The 21988-nt window shown below is 41.0% G+C and overlaps 1 protein-coding gene and 1 non-coding gene across 16 annotated transcripts in view; both read left to right on the top strand.

Annotated features, from left to right (window-relative positions):
* CCDC158 (coiled-coil domain containing 158) overlaps window positions 1-21988 on the top strand; it is a 103837-nt gene that overhangs the window by 34917 nt on the left and 46932 nt on the right. For 13 of the 15 annotated variants that reach the window (XM_042984350.1, XM_042984351.1, XM_042984360.1 and 10 more), the window contains 8 exons: window positions 462-659; window positions 2032-2514; window positions 10060-10249; window positions 12218-12370; window positions 14872-14984; window positions 16799-16957; window positions 18107-18199; window positions 18988-19113. In XM_042984350.1, coding sequence (XP_042840284.1) covers window positions 462-659; window positions 2032-2514; window positions 10060-10249; window positions 12218-12370; window positions 14872-14984; window positions 16799-16957; window positions 18107-18199; window positions 18988-19113 — 1515 coding nt within the window. The remainder of the gene's footprint in view (window positions 1-461; window positions 660-2031; window positions 2515-10059; window positions 10250-12217; window positions 12371-14871; window positions 14985-16798; window positions 16958-18106; window positions 18200-18987; window positions 19114-21988) is intronic. The other 2 variants (XM_042984356.1, XM_042984361.1) reach the window with 2 other exon arrangements.
* Window positions 13004-13110, top strand: LOC122238256. The gene has a single exon (XR_006217203.1). It is a non-coding gene; the product is annotated as a U6 spliceosomal RNA (small nuclear RNA).

The raw sequence follows: 21988 nt of genomic DNA on the forward strand, positions 1-21988 counted from the left end.
GAACAGAATTCTGTTCATAGCCAACTGCTACTCCCCTCTCAGTACCAAACACTGTTCTGCCATTTCTGAAGCAGTTAACCAAAGACTGTTGCTATTCTTTCAAGCTTTTGAACATTTCTTTATTACAGGAGCACACTTGGTGTGAGGCATAATGCCTTTGCTAGAAAACCCAAACCTTAAAAACAGGACGACTTTAAAAATCTACTGTGTTCTCCTTTTAGTTTTATACTATTTGGGGACTAGTCCATTGAGATTTACTTGTGATGCTAGAAATTACAAGTAAGCGAACTGCTACCATGTTCTTCTAGGAAGTAGTTGTTCTTAAGCCATTAAAAAAAAATAAGATTCCACAACCAGAGGCTTCTCAAATCATATAAAAATTCCAAAGATGATATAAGGAAAATAAGAGTTTTTCTTGAATTATTTAATACAAATCGGGGGACACACCTCACTTCTTGTAGGCTGATCTGCATAAAAGAGAGAAGGAGCTGAGTCTGGAGAAGGAGCAGAATAAGCGGCTGTGGGACCGGGACACGGGCAACAGCATCACCATTGACCACCTGCGGCGGGAGCTGGATGATAGGAACATGGAGTTGCAGCGCCTGGAAGCCCTCCTCAAGGCCATGAAGAGCGAGTGTCAGGGCCAGATGGAGCGGCAGGTCAGGCACAGCCCGGGATGGCTTCCCCAGGCTCTTCTCAGGGAAAAATGTGTGTTGGTAGAGCCTTAAAAAAAAAAAAAAAAGTATGGGCCTAGGAACAGCTCTGAAATAGAGCTATGGATTCTTTGAGCAAGTCATAAAAACCTGTTGCTTATTTCTATATTTTTGACCACTGATTAAATTAAAATGTTAAGCTTTATCTCCTTTTTGTTCATTGTTGACTAATGAAATTCCCATCCAGTTGCCTTTTTTTTTTTAATTTTTTTTAATGTTTATTTATTTTTGAGACAGAGAGAGACAGAGCATGAATGGGGGAGGGGCAGAGAGAGAGGGAGACACAGAATTGGAAGCAGGCTCCAGGCTCCGAGCCATCAGCCCAGAGCCTGACGCGGGGCTCAAACTCACGGACCGTGAGATCGTGACCTGAGCTGAAGTCGGACGCTCAACCAACTGAGCCACCCAGGCGCCCCCAGTTGCCTTTTTATTTTCACGTACACATTGGCAACCTAGTAGTTGCTTATTTCAGAAAAGCATCAAACCATAGGGACATCTAAGGAGCAGCAGGGTTGAAGGTTTCCATCATGTTTTCTGGTTTTGGTTTTCCCCCAAACTGATTGGTGCGCGAGATGTATCAAGACTGATAGATGCACAAGATGGTTGCACTGCATTTCAGTGCAGCAGTAACAAAACGTTGACTGCTTTATTAACAGCACCATACCTTTGGTACCGAAGGGACATGGTTCCAGGGCCACTTATTGCCACAGAGACATAAAAAGCATCCCACAAAAGACTAAGTTCCCCCAAATGTGAAAGCAAACCAAAGAGACCAGTCTTGGCTTAAAATCCAGGCAAAGCCATTTTCCTACTCTTTGGCCCAAGCTGGGCAAGAAGAAAGGTGACAGGAGACACTGGGAGTTAGATTCTTAACTCTTTTCCAAACAAGACCTGAGAAGGTAAGTGCATGTTGCATACAGGCCGTTACTCACTTTTCCCTCAGGGGTAGAATTAAGGGGCACATTGGAGGGAAATCGTGAGGAAGGGCAGTTATCATCCTACCATGCTTCCCCCTATCGCCAGTGTTATCCTAAGTTAAATTGTTACAGAAAACATCCTCAGAGGAAACTTCCCAAGCTCCCACACTAGAAAGCCATTCTGGAGGAGCACTGTTACCTAATGAAGTTCTCTCCACCTTGGTCTCATTAACTGTATTTGGTCTGTGGCCTGTACAGAGTTCTGGCAGCAAAACGATTTGAGTTAGTCTAAGTAGATATTATCTGAGTCATGATTTCATGTTTGTGAGCTACCTTGTTACATCTCTTGAGGGTGCCTCTACCTATCTGCCCAAATCCATGAAATTTTCTTTAACAATCAGATGGCGGCAATTCAGGGAAAGAACGAAAGTCTAGAAAAAGTGTCCTCCCTGACTGCTCAGCTTGAATCCACCAAAGAGATGCTCCGAAAAGTGGTCGAAGAGTTGACCACCAAGAAAATGACCCTGGAGAGCTCAGAGAGGACCGTTTCGGACCTGACAGCTTCCCTCCAGGAAAAAGAGAGAGCCATCGAGGCTACCAATTCAGAGATCACAAAGCTGCGCTCCCGGGTGGACTTGAAATTGCAGGAGCTGCAGCACCTGAAGACGGAGGGAGATCACCTCAGAAACGTGCAGACGGAGTGTGAGGCCCTCAGGCTCCAGATGGCAGAGAAGGACAAGGTGATCGAGATTTTGCGACAGCAGATCGAAAACATGACACAGCTGGTTGGCCAGCATGGACGAACAGCTGGTGCCATGCAAGTGGAAAAGGCTCAGCTCGAAAAGGAGATCAATGATAGGAGACTGGAGCTACAGGAATTCAAGGTCTGTAGAGATTTTTTTGTGGCTTAGCTTCTGAAATAGCTTTCCCCTCATTAAGGAAGTTTGACTCAAGTCACTGAGGAGGGGCTCTGTGAAGAGGGCCTGTGAACCCTCTGAGCTTGTTTGAAACTAATTGTGTCTGAGTGCATCTGTGTGTTTTTGTGAGAAAGGATCCATACTTTTATTAGATTCCAGAAGGAGTGGGTGGCCCCAAACTGGTTCAGGACTACTGATACGAAAGAGAAAAAAACCCAGAAAATCCAGGTTCCTCATGAAGCCATTTCTGATCCCACAGTTTGAAGTATTTTCTCCCTCTTCAGACAGACCCATCTTTGAATCCCATCTCTCACCACTCAATGACTATAAAACACTGCATTGTTCACTAAATCTTGGCCTCCATATCTGTAAAAAAAAAAAAAGAACAGCTAACATATTTTGTAATATGAGTTTCAGTTGTGCAATATAGTGATTCAGCACTTCCATACATCACCCGATGCTCATCACACCAAGTGCCCTCCTTAATCCCCATCACCCGTTTAACCATCCCCCTCATCCACCTCCCCTCTGGTAACCATCAGTTTGTCCCCATACTTAAGAGTCTGTTCTTGCTTTGTCTTTCTCTCTCTCTCTCTCTTTTTCCCCCCTTTCTTTTGTCAGATTCCACATATGAGGGAAGTCAATATCTGTCTTTCTCTGACTGATTTATTTTGCTCAGTGTGTAATACTTTCTAGCTTCATCCATGTCATTGCAAAATGGCAAGATTTCATTCTTTTTATGTCTGAGTAATACTCCATTGTATGTATATTTCACATTTCTTTATACATTCACCAATCGATAGACACTTGGGCTGTTTCCATAACTTGGCTATTGTAGATCATGCTTCTGTAAACTTCGGGGCGCATGTATCCCTTTGAATTAGTATTTTTGTATTCTAAATTTTTTTTTTGTTTATTTTGAGATAGAGCATGCAAGTGGGGAAGGGGCAGAGAGAGAGAGAATCCTAAGCAGGCTCTGCGCTGTCAGCTCAGAGCCCAATGTGGGGCTCAAACTCACAAACCTTGAGATCATGACCTGGGTTGAAACCAAGACTTGGACGCTTAACTAACTGAGCCACCCAGGTGCCGCTAGTATTTTTGTATTCTTTGGGTAAATACACAGTAGGGCAATTGCTCTATGTAGGGTGGTTCTATTTTTTTTTAACTTTTTGAGAAACTTCTGTACTGTTTTCCACAGTGGCTGCACCAGTTTGCATTCCCACCAACAGTGCTTGGTGGCAGAAGTTGTGCATGTGCATTTTTAACCCACTTTACAAGACTGGGATTTCTTCAACAGGTGTTGGCAAGGATGTGGAAAAAAAGGAACCCTCGTGCACTGTTGGTGGGAATGCAAACTGGCGCAGCCACTGTGGAAAACAGTATAGAAATTCTTCAAAAAGTTAAAAGTAGAACTACCCTATGATCCAGAAATCTTACTACTGAGTATTTACCCAAAGAATACAAAAACACTCATTCAAAGGGATACATCCATCCCTGTATTTATGGCAGCATCATAAATATATAAATAATACATATTGATGAATGGATAAAGAAAATGTGATATATACATACAATGGAATATTACTCAGCCATAAAAAAGAACGAAATCTTGCCATTTGCAATGACACGGATGGAGCTAGAGAATATTATGCTAAACAAAATAAGTCAGAGAAAGACAAGTATTATATGCTTTCACCTATATGTAGAATTTAAGAAACAAAATGAGAAAGGGGGAAAAAAAGAGACATACAAAGCAAGAACAGACTCTTATGTAAGGAGAACAAACTGATGGTTACCAGAGGGGAGGTCAGTGGGTGATGGGTTAAATAGGTGGTGGGATTAAGGAGAGCACTTGTCATGATGAGCACTAGGTGTCATAGGCAAGTGTTGAATCACTATATTGTACACCTGAAACTAATACAATACTGTATGTTAACTAACTGAAATTAAAATTAAAAAAAAAAAAACTAAAAAAAAAGAAAGGGGTACCTGAGTGGCTCAGTCGGTTGAGCATCTGACTTCGACTCAGGTCATGATCACATGGTTTGTGAGTTTGAGCCCCAAATTGGGCTCTCTGCTGTCAGAGCAGACCCTGCTTTGGATCCTCTGTCCCCCACTCTGCCCCTCCTCCACACACGTGCACTCTCTCTCGCAAAAATAAACATTAAAAAAAAGAAAGAAAGACAAAGAAAAGAACAAACAAAATACCCCCAATAACTTTACTTGGTTACTAGAGGCTTAAATGAGAAAATAGGTATCAAGGACTTAGCCTAATTCCAGGTCTACAGAAGATGTTTAGTAAATGTTCCCTTCCCCCATCCCATTCTCCTTCAGAACCTTATCGCTCTTTATCTCTATCTGTCATAACCTGGTCACATTCTCTGTTGCACTGAGTGGGTTTAAACAGCAGTGTCCCCTCATCCCCATAACACAGCAGACTCTTCAAAGTAGGATACACATCTTTTTCATTTTTGTACCCCCTGCCCTGTATTTTTATGCATTGCACCCAGCAGGTACTCAAATATATGATTGGATGAATTATTGTAAAATTTGATATCCCAAGCTTTACATCACCTGTATCTCTGACTTGGTAAGTAAAAGGAGTCAAATCACATAAACCTTAGATGACTCAGTTTCCTCATTCTAAAAGTAGGGCCAATGATAGTTACTTAATCTTATGGAAATATACAGGCTCATTGCATAAAGAACTAGTCCTTAAGTTTTCTTGATTATAAAATTGTTTTGATTTCCTGGTGTTTAAGTTTTTACTTGATTATATCATGAGGATATTTTATGATGGTCAAATTCACCATGAAAGAGATTTATAAAGGCTTCTCAATGGCCAGTGTTTACAATGAAAACTTTAGATAGGTTTACAGACCTACTAGAGGAGAAAAGAAGATTGTTGTACCATTTGTTAAGGAAAAAAGAGACTCATACCCTATAATTGTTGAGTCTTATACCCTAAAAATTAAATTTAATCTTCACAAAAACCTAATGAGGTGGGCATGTTGTTATCGCATCTTAAAGATGTGGAAGCTGAGACAGAGAGACTCAATAACTTACCTGAGAGCAACACTACCTTGGGATTTGACCCTAGGCAGTCTATGAGTAAATATTATATAGGGCAGTGCTTCTCAGTCAGAACCAGAGTCACCTGGAGGGCTTGTTAAAACACAGACTGCTGAGCCCCACCCCAGGGTTTCTGATACAGTAGGTTTAGGATGAGGCCGGAGACTCGGTGTTTTTAAATACATTTCCAGAGAGCACACATCACCTTCTAATATCAGAGTGGCCCCAGAGCAGCGTGGATCTCTGTGACCGCAGTGGCTCATGAAGACTTCATAGAGAAGCGGGGACTTGAAATAGGCAAAGAGGGGGAATGAGATATTTCTAGGAAGGGGAAGTTCAGTGTGTGCTTCAGCCTAGAGATGGTGTGAGAGCCATTAAGGGTTTTGGATAGAGAGGAGGAGGTGACACGACAAAGGCCATGTTGGGGTAGATTAACGGGGCAAAGTTTGGACAGAGAATTCAAAGATAGATCGGAGAGGGTGGAAACTAGTTTTCAGTTCCCAAACGTGGAGCAGGAGCAGCTTCAGGGAAATTCCTCCAGTGAGAAGAGCTTCACACAGGCACAGAGGATGTAGGTAGAAACCTGAGCTTTACTGCCACAACCATTTCCCTCCACAGCCCAAGCAGCAGAAGGGAGGGGAAATCGAGCCCCAGAACATATGGTTTCTCTCACCTCTTCAGGCTGGGTCCTGCACACACTGACAGCACAGAACCAGGATGAGCTGCGGGCCCTCAAAGCCGGATCCTTTCTGAAAAGGCTAAGAAAGGACTGAAAGTCCATCAGCTGATTCCATGAGGTGGAACAGCATAGCATATGCCCAATACATGTGATGCCTCAGGCTGTTCCAGGGATTGTGCAGTGAGAGAGGCCTGTGCTCTCCACCAGTCCTTTCTGAAGCAGCTGGAAGCCTGTTACCTGTTTACATTGCAAACACAGCATTGGCCTCTACGTTGAAACTGCTACTGTACAAACTGCATTAGCTAATATTCTATTTCTGGACGACAGGTCTTACTTTGGGGGAACAATCTGGTGACCAAAAAGTAAGTTTGGGTTTTTTTTGAACGGTGTTAACTTGGAAGGATCTAAGCCTGCTCTGTCCACTAGAAATTACATGAGCCACATATAGAATTTTTAAATTTTTTAGTAGACACTTGAAAATAAACAGATGAAAGGACTTTTATTTAACCAATATATGTCAAATATGGTGATATTTTTATATTGCGATCAATGTAACAAATTATTGAGGTATTTTACATTGTCTTTTAATATGAAGTCCTTGAAATCCAGTGCGTTTTCCACTTGTAGCACATCTCCCCTTAGATTAGCTACATTTCAGGTGCTCAATGGTCACATGTGGGTATTGCAGACCTAGGTCCTGGTAAGGGGGTTTCATCCTAGGAAGGCTTACCAATACAGAGACCAGTTAAGAGGCAGTCGTAGGAATCCACATGAGAGGCGAGGATAATCCGCATTGCCTAGGGAAGGATTTGGAGAACAGTTGAGTATAAGGGGTTAGAAGAAAGGGACAGACGTAGCAGACTTTGAGATTTCAAACTTCAGTGCCTGACTCAGAGTAGGCGGTGCCCCTACAGAAGGATGGGGAAGAAGTCCAGAGAAAAAGCCTTCTGTAAGAAATAGGAGTGGTTTGGTCAGAGTTTGCAGAGGCATACCAAGCTGGGAACTTCTGACAGCTGGAAATGCAAAATCAGACTTTCCATATCGCTGTTACCTGTTTCACCCAAGGACCAGATCCAGCCACCACCTCACTCACTTGCTCTTGCAACTGCCTACTCATTGGTCTCCCTGCTTCCCCTACTACCTCCACCCCCCACTACTGTTTATGCTTCACACAGGAACCAGAATCCTGTTTTAAAGCGTTACATCACTCCCATGCTCAAAACTGTCCAACAGCTTCTTATCTCACTCAGAATGAACTCTCACATCCTTACACTGCCTCTAGGGTCAGTCTTACCCACGGCTCCCTCCCTGACTTCATCTCCAACTCCTTTTTTCCCCCATGCTCAGTCCACTCCAGTGTAGAGCAGGAGAAATCCTTCTCCTTCTGTCTTTCTGAATTCTCGGTTGAACCCCTGAAACCAAGGCAGATCAGCAAGAAAAGAACAAACAGAAGTTTATTAATACATATATCTCATATATACAAGGGAGAAGCCCAGGGAAATGAGTAACTCAGAGGTGGCTTGGAATTCAGTCTTAGGGGCACTTGGGTGGCTCAGTCAGTGAAGCATCCAACTCTTGATCTCAGTTTTTTTGTTTTTTTTTTTAATGTTTATTTTTGAGAGAGAGAGAGAGAGAGAGAGAGAGAGCACACAAATGAGGGAGGGGCAGAGAGAGAGAGAGAGGGAGACACAGAGTCTGAAGTAGGCTCTGGGCCCCAGGCTCCAGGCTGTCAGTTCAGGTTCCGACATAGGGCTCAAACCCACGAACCATGCGACCATGACCTGAGCTGAAGTTGGACCAACTGAGGCACCCAGGCACCCTTCAGCTCGGGTCTTGAGCTCATAGTCTTGAGACTATGTTAGGCTCTGCATTGGGTGTGAAGCCTACTTAAAACAAAAACAAAAACAAACAAAAAGATTTCAGGCTTAAATACTTAAATATCATCTTTAGCTAAAACAAAGAAGGAGGTGAGAGAGGCAAGTTTTGGGAAGGTGATCAGGAGAACTATGGAGAACAGGGATGAGGTTTGTTTTGCAGATTTAAACTGTGCCTTCCCCATTGATAAGATTCTCTTATAATTTAGAGTCATCCTTTCTTTTGTGGTTCACAGAGGGAGACACCCTTACAAATGGAGACTTCCTTTGTAAATAGAAATATCTCTTAAAGGGCAATTTCTCTGTTTTCAGACCTTCTCCCATGTCTGCTGTTTCTCAAAATAATTAGCTTGAAATAATCTTTATGCCAAAGAAACATGTTTGGGGTGGCAGATTCCAGTCTCCCCCCACCAGCCATTCTGATGGCTGTGCTGTTTCCTGAACACATTCCCTGTGCCTAGAGCTGTCCCCAAGCCTGTAACATGGGTTGCTCCTTCACCTCCCTCTTTGAGGTTTCTGCTCATCAGAGAGGGTCAGGGTCCCCAAGACTACCCCCAGGTTCAAACATTGGCTAGGAGGACTCCCGGGACTCAGCATAGAGTTGTGCCCATGGGTACAGTTTATTACAGTGAAAGAATAGAAGGTAAAATCAGCAAAGGGAAAAGGTACATGGGAGGAAAGTAGGCCCAGGCTTCCAAAACTCCTCTCTGGCAGAGTCCGTGCAGGATGTACTTGACTTCTCCAGCAATGAGCTGTGACAGCACACACGTCAAATACTGCCAAGGAAGCTCATTGCAGACTCAGTCCCCAGGGTTTTTATACTGGGGACTGGTCACACAGACACCCGTTGCCTGGCAAGTATTCCAGTCCTTCAGAAGGAAAGCGGGTACTCAGCATAAATAATTTTGTCTGCAGAAATGGTTTAGGCGCAGTGAGCTACTCTTACAGTTTGAGTGGGGGACACTCTCCTAAATCCAAGTCTCCAGATACCAGCCAGGGGCCAGCCTTATTGCAGGCTTTAATAAGAATAGCAGTTGGGCGCTTTTCTACCTGCCAACTTATCTCTTACGTGCAGAGCTCCTCCCCTGCATTCATTCTCTACCCCCTCACCTTCTTTTATTCTTTTTTTAAGTCACTTATTATTACACTATTAAATATTTGTTATCCTCTGCCTCCTCTGACTGGAATGTAAGCCCTGTGGGGACAAGGACATTGTTTGTTTTACTTCCTGTGTTTCAAGACTGGGACAGGGCAAGGCTAGTGAGGCTCCTAGGACACAGAACTCAGGGAGGCAAGTGAGGCCTCACCCCAGAACCTGCCCTGCTGCTCTGTCCCCAACATGTAAAATAGTTCCTGCCACAAAGTAGGTGCTCAGTACGTTTTTTTTGTTTTGTTTTGTTTTTTTTAATGGGGGGGGAAAAAAAAAGGAACATCTGAGTGGCTCAAACACCTGACTCAATCTCGGCTTAGGTAACAATCTCACACAGTTCAGTTCATGAGATTGAGCCCCAAGCGGGACTCTGTGCTGACAGAGAGGAGCCTGCTTGGGATTCTCTCTCTACCTCTGTCTCTGCCCCCACCCCAAGTGCACACGTGCACACTCTCTCTCGCTGTCTCAAAATAAATAAACTTAAAAAAAATAGGGATAAGAATAATGAAGGAGCTACAGCAAATGATACTGGAGATTGACACCTAAGGTTAAAAGGAAGGTAAAATATTCCTTTTGTTTTCCCATTTACTGTTGAGGTTTTATAATAAAATAGAAATTTAATATTGTAGGAAAGAGGGAAAAGATAGTAAACATAGATAAGATACTAATACAATGTCAATTATAAGTACATCTACATAATTTTTTTTCTTTGTATTTGTATTTGTCCCTATGTTTAGATTTTAAAAGATAAAAAAGATGCAAAGATACGGGAACTTGAGGCCCGAGTGAGTGACCTGGAGCTGGAAAAGGTGAAGCTGGTGAATGCAGGCTCTGAGCGGCTCCGTGCAGTGAAGGACATCAGGCAGGAGAGGGACCAGTTATTAAATGAGGTGAAGACCAGCAGGAACGAGTTGCACAGTCTTTCAGGTACGTTCCTTCGGTTCGCGGTCTACTGACCGCTCAGAGCGCTGCCCTTGAGGTCCAGCATGGACGCCAAGACTGCTGCAGGAGGGTGGCCACGCCTCCCACGTCACCAACAGGGATAATTATGCTGCCCAGAAGTCTTGACGCCTCTCCTAGCAGAGCTCCTGTATCTTGCACTCATTAACTGTTAACATTAGTCACCTCTCAGAGTCCAGGAAATTCTTCACTGCGTTTTCAAGAAAAGGGGGAAGGAAGTGGAAACCTTGAGTCCTTTGAGTCAAATAGCTTGATCAGAAGTTTCATAATGAAGCAACATATGTAACAGACTTGGCATAGATTTCTGGAAAGGAGAAATCTAAGATCTTAAATTTAAAACCAAAACACTCCTAGTTCACAATTAGTGTGATACAGGTATCATTTACTTCACACACACACACACACACACACACACACACACACACACGCAGAGTCCATGATTCCTGAGCATGTACTAGGCCAGATACTGAGATAGGCCTTAGAAACACAACAGGGGGGACCCCGGCTAGTTGGGAGCCAGACCTCTGTAGAACGGGTTAGTACAGCAGATGAGGATCAGTGTGCTGGGTACAGAAGGGAAGAGTCTCCTATAGGACTCAAACCTCCTCTGCTGAGTCTGAAGGAAGCACTGCGATTTGGCAGGTAAAAAAGAAGTAGAAGGGCAACCCAGGTGGAGAGAACATTATGGGCTAAAGCATGAGGCATGAAATAACAATATGACCTCAGAAGTAGTTGAGTATTTGAGGCACGAAGGCTAAGATATGAGGCAGAGTAGATAGGCAGAGCCAGACAGTGTGGAACCAGCAGAAGACATTAAGCAGGAGATTATTGCCATCTAACTTATATTTTGGAAGGACAGTGTCAGCAGGTAGAGAAAGGCCAGGGGCCAGCCAGCCCAAGAGGATCTTGCAATGGCCCCAGGAGCTATGAGAACTTGAACCAAGGCAGTGGCGGTGAGAATGAGAGGAAGGATTAGAGTATTTTGGCAGTTGAACAGCAGTACTTAGTGATTAGAGGGGTTATGTGTGGCCTTCAGGTTGTAGGTCTGTGTTACTGGGAGAACGATGGTACCAACCGTTGAGAGAGGGAAGCTGTTAGAGGGGCAGGCTTAAGGGCCAGAGGATGATACATAGCCAGCATGAGCTGGTTGGTGTGGGTGGTGCTAGGACATCCACGTAGAAATGTGTGGGGAGACAGATTTCAGCAAAGAGGTCTTGGCTCTGCCTGTTCCCTCTGTATATAAATCTAGCATATATAAATATATAAAAAGGTGTGTTTGTGTGTGTGTTCTTGTGTATAAATGATGAATGTGTGCCAGGTCTTTTAATAGTTACTAGAGATAAAAAGTCAGAGGGGTGCCTGGATGGCTCAGTCAGTTAAACATCCAACTCTTGATTTTGGCTCAGGCCGTGGTCTCACAGTTCTGAGACGGAGCTCGGCATCTGCACCAACAGTGTGGAGCCTGCTTGAGATTCTCTCTCTCCCTCTCTCTCTCTGCCCCTCCCCTGCTCGTGCTCCGATTTGCATACCCACATGCTCGCTCTCTCTCTCTCTCTCTCTCTCTCTGCATCTCTCAAAATAAACATTGAAAGAAAAAAGCTAGAACACAAAGCAACCTCAGGTTACTGATCACATCATGGAGATTCACCTGCCTACAAATGGTGGTGAGATCCTTTGTGGTGGGTACGACCATCCAAGAAAGTTTAAGATGCAATTGACGTGAGCCAATTACACTGGCTGGAAAAAGCCATGAATAGTAAGCGGGTAGAGAAGGAGGGAAATGTGTATGTACATCTAATTTCTATAACAAATGGTGATGGAGCTAGATGAAGTCTCTTCTGGCTCTAAAATTCTGTGATCATCAATCACAAATAAAACATACTTCATACAGTGGGGTAGAAAAAAGTAACCTTCTATAATTATCACACTGTACAGAGGACTATGAAGTCTTAAAAAGGAATTTTCGAAACAAAACTGAAGAGATGGAAGCTACTACAAATAAACTGAAAATGCAATTAAAATCTGCACAGTCTGAACTCGAACAAACAAGAAATACATTAAAGTCGATGGAAGGATCCGATGGTCATGGTATGCTCTATTAGATTTTATTCTTCTGTTTTTAATTCCATTGGTCTAGATTTATTATAACACAAACCTGGATGCATTGCCTGGCACCTTTCCCGGGTCCCGGTGCACAGTGACAGGCACCAACGATGGGTGTTAGCAGTCGTTCTACTCGGGGGTTTTGGGGGAAAATGCTGTGTGCTTAATTTAAGCCCTGAAGTATCTGAATCTTTCTTTTCCTGTGGCTGTTTTAGTAATCTCTAATAGATCTCAATGTCTATAAATGCCAATTACTTTTAAGGAAGTGTTGATAAAAATACACGTCACCAATAATTTTCATTCAACCCCTTATTTTTCACATGTTCATTACCAACATAAACTATAAATTTGTGGTTAATTGTCAGTTCCTGATTCCTTTTCTGCGATATAAACGGGATGAACCCTGGGAATTGAATGGCTGGCATGAGTGGTCCCTTTCACCCCTTGGACCTGTTCCCTTTGTCCCTTGCTGCCTGTATTAATTCTGAGAGAGAAGGTTATCTCCTGTTTTATATCATTATTATTAGTGTTGGTATGGCTATATTAGCTGACTGTAAGAATAAGTAAGTCCCATATTTTTTATCTCTCAACATTTTTTAGTGTCAAAGATTTATTTTTGTGCCTGCTTCAGCAGCACATACATTAAAACTAGAATGATACAGAGAAGATGATCATAATCCCTGTCCAGAGACCGAATGCATGTTCTCGAAGTGTTCTGTATTTTGTGTAGTCCTTAAAGGTTCATCTCTTTCTTGCTTGGTGTTAACCAGCAAGCAAATGGTGGGGTTTGGAGAAGTCGCTCAGGAGGCCCATTTGGGGGTCCATTCCCTTCCCCCACCACCAGAGAGAGCCCTCTCTTCAGTGCCCTGCTGGCATCTCCACAACAGCCCCAGTCATATTACAATGATTCAATTCACTCAGTAATCCTGTTTTTGCATTCAAATGTTAATTTTTATTGATTAAATTATCTTAAAAGAGATTTAAGAAAACAAGCTTGAAGGCCAACCTTGATCCACTTAATCAGACCAGAGTTCTTCAGAGTGCTTGAATTAGGTGAGTGGTGAGCAAATGATGTCAGACTGCTGCTCTGTTAATAGATCGATGTGCCATGCCTGATGAGCCCTGTTTCAACAGTTTCGCTATAGCAACTACTCCTTAGCAAGAAGTGAGACCTTTTATCCTCTCTGATGGTTTTTTTAAAGAATGGTACATTTTTTGGGTACCTGGGTGGCTCAGTCGTTTATGTGACCGACTCTTGATTTCAGCTCAGGTGATGATCTCCCTGTTTGTGGGTTCGAGCCCCAGGTCAGGCTCTGTGCTGACAGCCTGGAGCCTGCTTCAGATTCTCTCTTCCTCTCCCTTTCCCTCTCCCTCTCCCTCTCCCTCTCAGTCTCCCTCTCTCACTCTTTTTCTCCCTCCCCTTCTCCCCCTGCCTCAAAAATACGTAAATATTTTTAAAAATTAAAAAAAAAAAGAAGAATGATACATTTTCTCTTTGCCTTTTAACCTCTAAGCTGTATCTGGACCTGGCTCAACTCAAAGCCAGTGGCATTTTCAAACCTCTTTCCTGTAGGAAACAACACTGGGTCTCTGGTTTTGAATTTCCAAGCAAGGATGAGCTTCATATGTCTTTTCAATGGTCTCCCATATCTGAAGTATTCAGTGCCTACTACCTGCCCTGAACATTCTCACCCCATCACCAGTTTTACTAAAATAATTCCGTATGTGCTAATGCTGCCAATTTTACTATTGAAATAGTAGTGAGTTCCAAGCACATGCAATAGCCATGAGAATGAAAATTGAATGGTTTGTGGTATCATTGGAATCTTTAAAAAGATCACTTAATAATAGAAGTCTTACACAATCACTTATGACATTTTTATAGGATATCATATGAAAAAAATAAATAATAGATGTCTTTTGTGGGGTTTTTTTGTTTCTTTGTTTTTTTTAAGTAGACTCTACACCCAACGTGGAGTCCAGTGCAGGGCTTGAGCTCACGACCGTGAGATCAAGACCTGAGCTGAGATCAGAAGTCAGACGCTTAACCTACTGAGCCACCCAGGCACCCCATTTGTGGTATTTTAAATATGAATTTCTAGAAAATTCTACATTGTTCAGTATACAACTATTGTTATGTATATATGTTCGATATGTGTAAGTATGAATTTGATCAGTATTATATAACCATTGGAGATACAGCAAATTATCATGGTCAGTGAAATTAATACCAGTAGCAAGGAAATCACAAAATATCATTCTCAATTCAAAATCTCTCTGTAATTGCTGAAAATTGTTATATCCCAATATTGTGAAGTCTGAAGGTTTGTTTTGTTTTGTTTTTTCCCGTGATCAGTCTCTTGAAACTGTCCAAGTGCCTTGGAGAATCTTGTCACCTTCTCATAATGTTTAACCATCAATTTATAGTAGCCTCCCCAAATTTAGACACTAAAAACTAAGGCCGTTTATTTTCTTTTTCCCCCCAGCTATGAAAGTGGCAATGGGGATGCAAAAGCAAATCACAGCTAAAAGAGGTCAGATAGATGCCCTTCAAAGCAAGATACAGTTTTTGGAAGAGGCAATGACAACTGCAAATAAGGTGAGTCCCTATGCTCAGAATGAGGGAAGCCAGTGTGTTCACTCTTTAATATACTGCAGGCAGGATAAGACGTAGCAGAGTTACCAAGTAAAATGGAGAAAAGAGTTTATTTCTGACTGAGAGAGTGAGGGGAAAGTTCCTGAAGGAACATTTGAGTAGGATCTTTTTTTTTTTAATTGTTTTTAATGTTTATGTATTTTTGAGAGATGAGACAGAACGCAAGCAAGGGAAGGGCAGAGAGAGAGGGAGACAGAATCAGAAGCAGGCTCCAGGCTCTGAGCTGTCAGCACAGAGTCCAACACAGGGCTCAAACTCGCGGACTGTGTGAGATCACACCTGAGCTGAAGTCAGACACTTAACTGACGGAGCCACTCAGGTGCCTCTGAGTAGGACCTTGAAGGAGCTAGTATTTTAAATGCAGAAAATGGACAAAAGGACATTCCTGGTAGAGACAGGGAACGACTATTAACAAAGCATGGGCAGTTCTGCTATAATGTGACACGTGTGTCTACAAAATTGTGCAGAAAAGGCCACGGGGGTTATGAGAACAATGGGATTAGGAGTACCTCACTAACAAATTTCATCAATAACACACGAAAAGTAGGGACCTAATGAAAAGTGGTGCTGCAGTTTTACATGTGTTAAATGGCTAAGAAATACATAAATACTACAATAAATATGGTCCTTTATCTTGAAAAAGACCTGAAGTCTGCTTGTAGAAGTGTGCATCAAAGGGCTGCAGCTTGTGAGTTACTATGAGGGGGTAGAAGGGAGGTTTTTTGTGACACCAGTGTGCACGAATGTGACTCAGAACACAAGATAAACTGAGGTAGTAGCAGATTGGTGTTTGAGGAGCGTGCATGTGTGCTTTTTGTGTATTCCCACACAGCTCTGTTTAGCCGGGTGCAGTTTTGTGTTGACTTAGTATTTCTTATAAGTGCAACTGTGCATAGTAAGTGTGAAACTTATGTTGTGCTCAAATGTTCTCTGATAGTTCAATCACTTTGGAACAAATCAACATTTGTAAAAGCAGGGTTTGTGAGCACTGGCTGTAGTGGGGGTGAAGAGGTATGAAGCGTATGTAGAAAGTGAGCGTGGGTCAGGCATTTGCTCTTCCCAGACCCAAAATGAAACTTTTTATCTTTTTTATTATTTTTTTTAATTAAAAATATTTTTAATGCATGTTTTGATTCAGTAAGTCCAGGAATGGAGGAGCAAGGGATTCTGCATTTCTTTGTTTGTTTTTTTAAATTATTTATTTATTTTTTAATTTACATCCAAGTTAGTTAACATGTAATGCAACAATGATTTCAGGAGCAGATTCCTTAATGCCCCTTACCCATTTAGCCCATCCCCCCTCCCACCACCCCTCCAGCAACCCTCTGTTTGTTCACTATATTTAAATTTTTCTTATATTTTGTCCCCTTCCCTGCCAAAATGAGCTTTTTAAAAATGAGCTACCCTTGGGGCACCTGAGTGACTCAGTCAGTTAAGAGTCTGACTTCGGTTCAAGTCATGATCTCGCAGTTCACGAGTTCGAACCCCGCATCAGTCTCTGTGCTGACAGCTCAGAGCCTGGAGCCTACTTTGGATTCTGTGTCTCCCTCTCTCTCTGCCACTCCTCTGCTCTCTTATAAAAATAAGAGAGTACATGGTGACATGATTCTAATAGCTCCCAGCTCCAACTCAGAACAATTAAGTGACATATGAATTGAACTATAGTTCAGATCTTTATATTAGTTTTATATTTCCCTCACATCTGAGCATCTACATCAGCATATTATTTCTGATATTTTTTTCCTCTATAATTATAGGAAAAGCATTTTTTAAAAGAAGAGAAGAATAAATTAAGCCAGGAATTGAGTACTGTTGCAACAGAAAAAAACAAGATGGCTGGAGAACTGGAAGTCCTGAGATCGCAGGAGCGCCGTTTGAAAGAAAAAGTTGCTAATATGGAAGTTGCTCTTGATAAGGTAGTTACTAAGTGTGTAAAGTAATCATCAACTAAATAGCTATTAACTGAGGAGACATGTTCTGAATAAAAGCTCCATGCTGATAGGAACCAAATCTCTACTAGATCCCAGTCACCTAGCACAAGGAAAAACCATAGCCTATAGAGTAGAGAAGGCTCTTCTAAGCTTTAAAGCGCAGTTATACCGTGTACTTTTTACAAAATTCTTTTTGAGGCTAACTCAGTCACAGGAGCAGTAAGATACAAGATGCAAGATACACCTGGGGTCCTCACTGGACTGAATAAATAAATATGTCTTCAATCTAACTTACTGCCACAAAATGACTTGAACACTAGGTAGAATACAGTCTGTTAATATCAGTAAAATGCTAACATAATGCTAATGCCTGGCATTCATTGGAGTCCAGAAAATGCTGGTAGAAAACACAACTCAGGGGACACCTAGGTGGCTCAGTTGGTTAAGCATCAGCTCGGGGCATGATCTCATGGTTTGTGAGTTCAAGTCTTGCAATGGGTGAGCTCAAGCCCCATTCGGGTGAGCACGAGCCCCACTTCAGGTAAAAAAAAAAAAAAACATTAGCCCTGCTTCTCTCTCTCTCTCTCTCTCTCTCTCTCTCTCTGTCTGTCTCAAAAAAAAAAACAAAAAAACAACAAAAAAAAAAAACACCAAGAATGAGAAGGGTTAGTGACATTGTATTTGTTATTGCAATGTATCATAAAGGCATAAATCTTACTTGTGAGAACTCTGGAAGGCAAAAATATACCCAAACTAGTCCTGATTATTAAGAAATCCAGAGCCTTTATGGTTAGGTAAAATGACCTGTGAACCCACCTATGCCAGCTTTGATCTTAAAACATGATATGTTGATTTAATGAATTCCAGTTGTGGTCATTTTTTTACATTACTAAAGCGATTTGCTTATTCCATCCTTAGTTCGTTCTTACTAAATGCTACATAGATACCAGGGATACAGAGGATAAAGTCATGGCCTCCAGTTCTAAGTTTAACAAACAAAACTGATAAGTAGATAAATGCAAGTTAGTGTGGGGGGGGTTCCCTTGAAGAGATGGCAACTCTGTATATATAGGTTAACAAAACAAAATTGTGTAGAGAATGGAAGACAAACCACATGTGGTTGTTTGATTGTAGGCATCTTTGCAGTTTGCAGAATGTCAAGATATCATACAACGTCAGGAACAAGAATCTGTGCGCCTAAAACTTCAACACACTTTGGATGTAAAAGTAAGGCCTTTTTTCCATCAGAAATAGTTCAAGTGAAATTAATGCCATTCTTTGGTATACTTTTATATTTACTTCATGTACCTTGGACACAGTCAAGTGTACTTCAACATTATCTGATACTAGCAGTTCTAAAATCTGCATAAACATCATTACATCTATACCTGTCCTCTTCCTATAGTAACAGATTGAAACACTGTACTCTCTGTTAAGTTTATAAGAGAGGCAAACACCTTCTTCAGGTATGCCATGGGGATACCTGAAGGAAGAATTTTCCACACAGAAGGGGATCAAGCAAGTGCAGAGGTCCAAAGTGTGAGTGTGCTCAGCCTGTTTGGAGAATAGCAAAAATGATTTAATCTGCATCACCAAAACATGTGTCCTTTAAAAACAGTGCATTTTCCACTGAAATTTATGTCTGCTTTCCAAGTTGCAGACATACGTTAAAGTGTCCATAATGGATACTTTTGCGGGCTGGAGCACGCGATAGTTGTAGAGGACCTTTCTCAGTAGTATGCCCCAACTAGCGTAGAGTCTTTGGCAAAAGTTAGAAACCAGCTAAGTAGCGTACCATCCGAGGTGTTTTCACATCTCAAATGCCTCTTTCAAAATCAGCAGTGTGAAGGCATCTTCTTAGCATATGCTTAGTCCTCAAAGAGTGACTCAGAATCATCTTGCTTTATAGATGTTCAACATGTAAAATTGAAATTATGTTTGTGAAATACGTTTTGATTTCACAATTGTAGGTGTAGGTGGACAATTATTTTGCTCACATCTATATTGTTTTCTAGGAACTTCAGGGCCCTGGATACACCTCAAATACTTCTGTGAAGCCACGCCTTCTACAGCCATCCTCAGCCACCCGTTCCCATTCTAATGTACCGTCATCCCAGTCCACAGCCAGCTTCCTGTCTCATGTAAGCACCTAGTCTCATAATCCATGATGCAAATGACCTAATATGTAAGTAATTTTAAATGGAGAAAATTTCATTTAAAAATATATCTATAGTTATGACATTTTCAATTACTGGATTTTAGATTTATACATACCAGATGAATGAAAACATTTACTTCACTATTTGGTGTTTCCCCTGGGGAAAACATGAATTATTCAGTAGGATTAATGTTAACAATAATTGAGTCTTTTTAAGTTTTCATTTTAATTCCAGTTAGTTAACTAATATACAGGGTTATATTAGTTTCAGGTGTACACTATAGTGATTCAACAATTCCATACATCACTCAGTGCTCATCATGACAAGTGCACTCCTTACGCCCCCTCACCTATAAAACCCATCCCTCACCCCCTTCCCTCTGGTAATCATCAGTTTGTTCTCCATTGTTAACAGTCTGTTTCCTGATTTGCTTCTTTCTTTCTTTTTTTTTTCCTTTCATTTGTTTATCTTGTTTCTTAAATGCCACATATGAGTGAAATCATATGATATCTGTCTTTCTCTGATGGGCTTATTTCACTTAGCATTATATTTCTTAGCTCTATCTATATCATTGCAAATGGCAAGATTTCATTCTTTTTTATGGATGAAGTAATATTCCATTGTATAATATACCACATTTTTTTTTTATCAGTTCATCATTTGATGGACATTTGGGCTGCTTCTGTATCTTGGCTATTGTAAATAATGCTGTTCTAAACATAGGGGTTTCTGTCTCCCCTTGTATTAGTGTTTTTGTATTCTTTGGGTAAATACTGAGTAGTACGATTACTGGATTATACAGTAGTTCTGTTTTTAACTTTTTGAGGAACCTCCGTACTGTTTTCCAGAGTGGCTGCACCAGTTTGCATTCCCACCAAACAGACTGGTCATCTGTATGTCTTTGGAGAAATGTCTGTTAATGTCTTCTGCCCATTTTTTCATTAGATTATTCATTTGGGAGGTGTTGAGTTTGATAAATTCTTTATAGATTTTGAATACTAACCCTCTATCAGATATGTCATTTGCAAATATCTTCTCCCATTCTGCAGGTTGCCTTTTAGTTTTGTTGATTGTTTCCTTCACTGTACAGAAGTTTTTATTTCAATGAAGTCTCAATAGTTTATTTTTGCTTTTGTTTTCTTTGCCTCACGAGACATATCTAGAAAAAAGTTGCTTCAGCCGATGACAAAGCAGTTATTGCCTATGTTCTCTTTGAGGATTTTTATGGTTTCAGGACTTATGGTTTTAGGTCTTTAATTCATTTTGAGTTTATTTTTGTGTATGGTGTAAGAAAGTAAAAAAAAAACTTTGTATGTTGCTTTCCAGTTTTCTCAATATCATTGTTTGAACGGACTGTCTTTTTCCAATTGTATATTCTTTCCTACTTTGTCAAAGATTTAATTGACCATATGGTTGAGGGTTTATTTCTGGGTTTTCTGTTCTCTTCCATTGCTCTCTGTGCTATTTTTTGTGCCAGTTTCCTACTGTTTTGATTGCAACAGCTTTGTAATATAACTTAAACTCCAGAATTATGATGCTTCCAGCTTTGCTTTGCTTTTTCGAGATTGCTTTGGCTATTCAGGGTCTTTTGTGGTTCCATACGAAGTTTAGAATTGTTCTAGTTCTGTGAAAAATGCTATTGGTATTTTGATAGGAATTGCATTAAATGTGTATATTGCTTTGAGTAGTACAGAAATTTTAACAATATTTGTTCCTCCAATCAATGAGCATGGGATGTTTTCCCTTTTCTTTGTGTTGTTGTAAATTTCTGTCATCAGGTTGGTTTGTTTTGTTTTGTTTTGTTTTTTTATAGTTTTCAGAGTACAGATCTATCACCTCTTTGGTTAGGTTTATTCCTAGGCATCTTATTATTTTTGAGATTGTTTTCGTAATTTCTCTTTCTGCTGCTTCATTATTGGTGTTTATAAATGCTGTATTGGTTTTGTATCCTGTGAGTTTACTGAAAGTTCTCACAGTCTTTTGGTGGAGTCTTTGGGGTTTTCTATATATAGTATCATGTCATCTGCAAATAGTGAAAGTTGTACTTAGGAGTGCCCGGGTGGCTCAGTCAACTGAGCATCTGACTCTTGATTTTGGCTCAGGTCATAATCTCATGATATGTGAGTTTGAACCACACGTTGGGCTCTGTGCTGGCAGTGTGCAGCCTTCTTGGGATTTTCTCTCTCCCTCTCTCTCTCTGCCCCTCCTCTGCTTGTGTGTTCTCTCTCGCTCTCTCTCTCTAAAAAATAAATAATATAAACTTAAAAAAAAAAAGGAAATTGTACTTCTTTCTTACCAGTTTGGATGCCTTTTATTTCTTTTTGTTGTCTAATTGCTGCAGCTAGGATTTCCAGTACAGTATTGAATAAAAGTGGTAAGAGTGGACATTCCTGTCTTGTTCCTGACCTTAGATGAAAAGCTCTCGGTTTTTCCCATTGAGGATGATGGTAGCTGGGGGTCTTTCATATATGACCTTTATTATGGTGAGGTATGTTCCCTCTAAACCTACTTTTTGAAGGTTTTTATCTTGGATGGATGTTGTATTTTGTCAAATGCTTTTTCTACATTTTTCAAAATGATCATATGGAGAATATGTTTTCTCTTATTGATATGATGTATCACATTTATTGATTTGTGAATGTCAAACCATGCTTGCAACCCAAGAATAAATCCCACTTGATTTTGGTGAATAATTTTTTTTTAATGTTTTATTGGACTTGGTTTGGTAGTTGAGGATTTTTGCATCTATGTTTACCAGGAATATTAGCCTGTAGTTCTCTATTTTAGTGATGTCTTTATCTGGTTTTGGTATGAGAGAATTAATGGCCTCATAGAATGAGTTGGGGTTTTCCTTCCT

Source organism: Panthera tigris, chromosome B1, assembly GCF_018350195.1.
Source record: "Panthera tigris isolate Pti1 chromosome B1, P.tigris_Pti1_mat1.1, whole genome shotgun sequence".
Classification (NCBI taxonomy): Eukaryota; Metazoa; Chordata; class Mammalia; order Carnivora; family Felidae; genus Panthera; species Panthera tigris.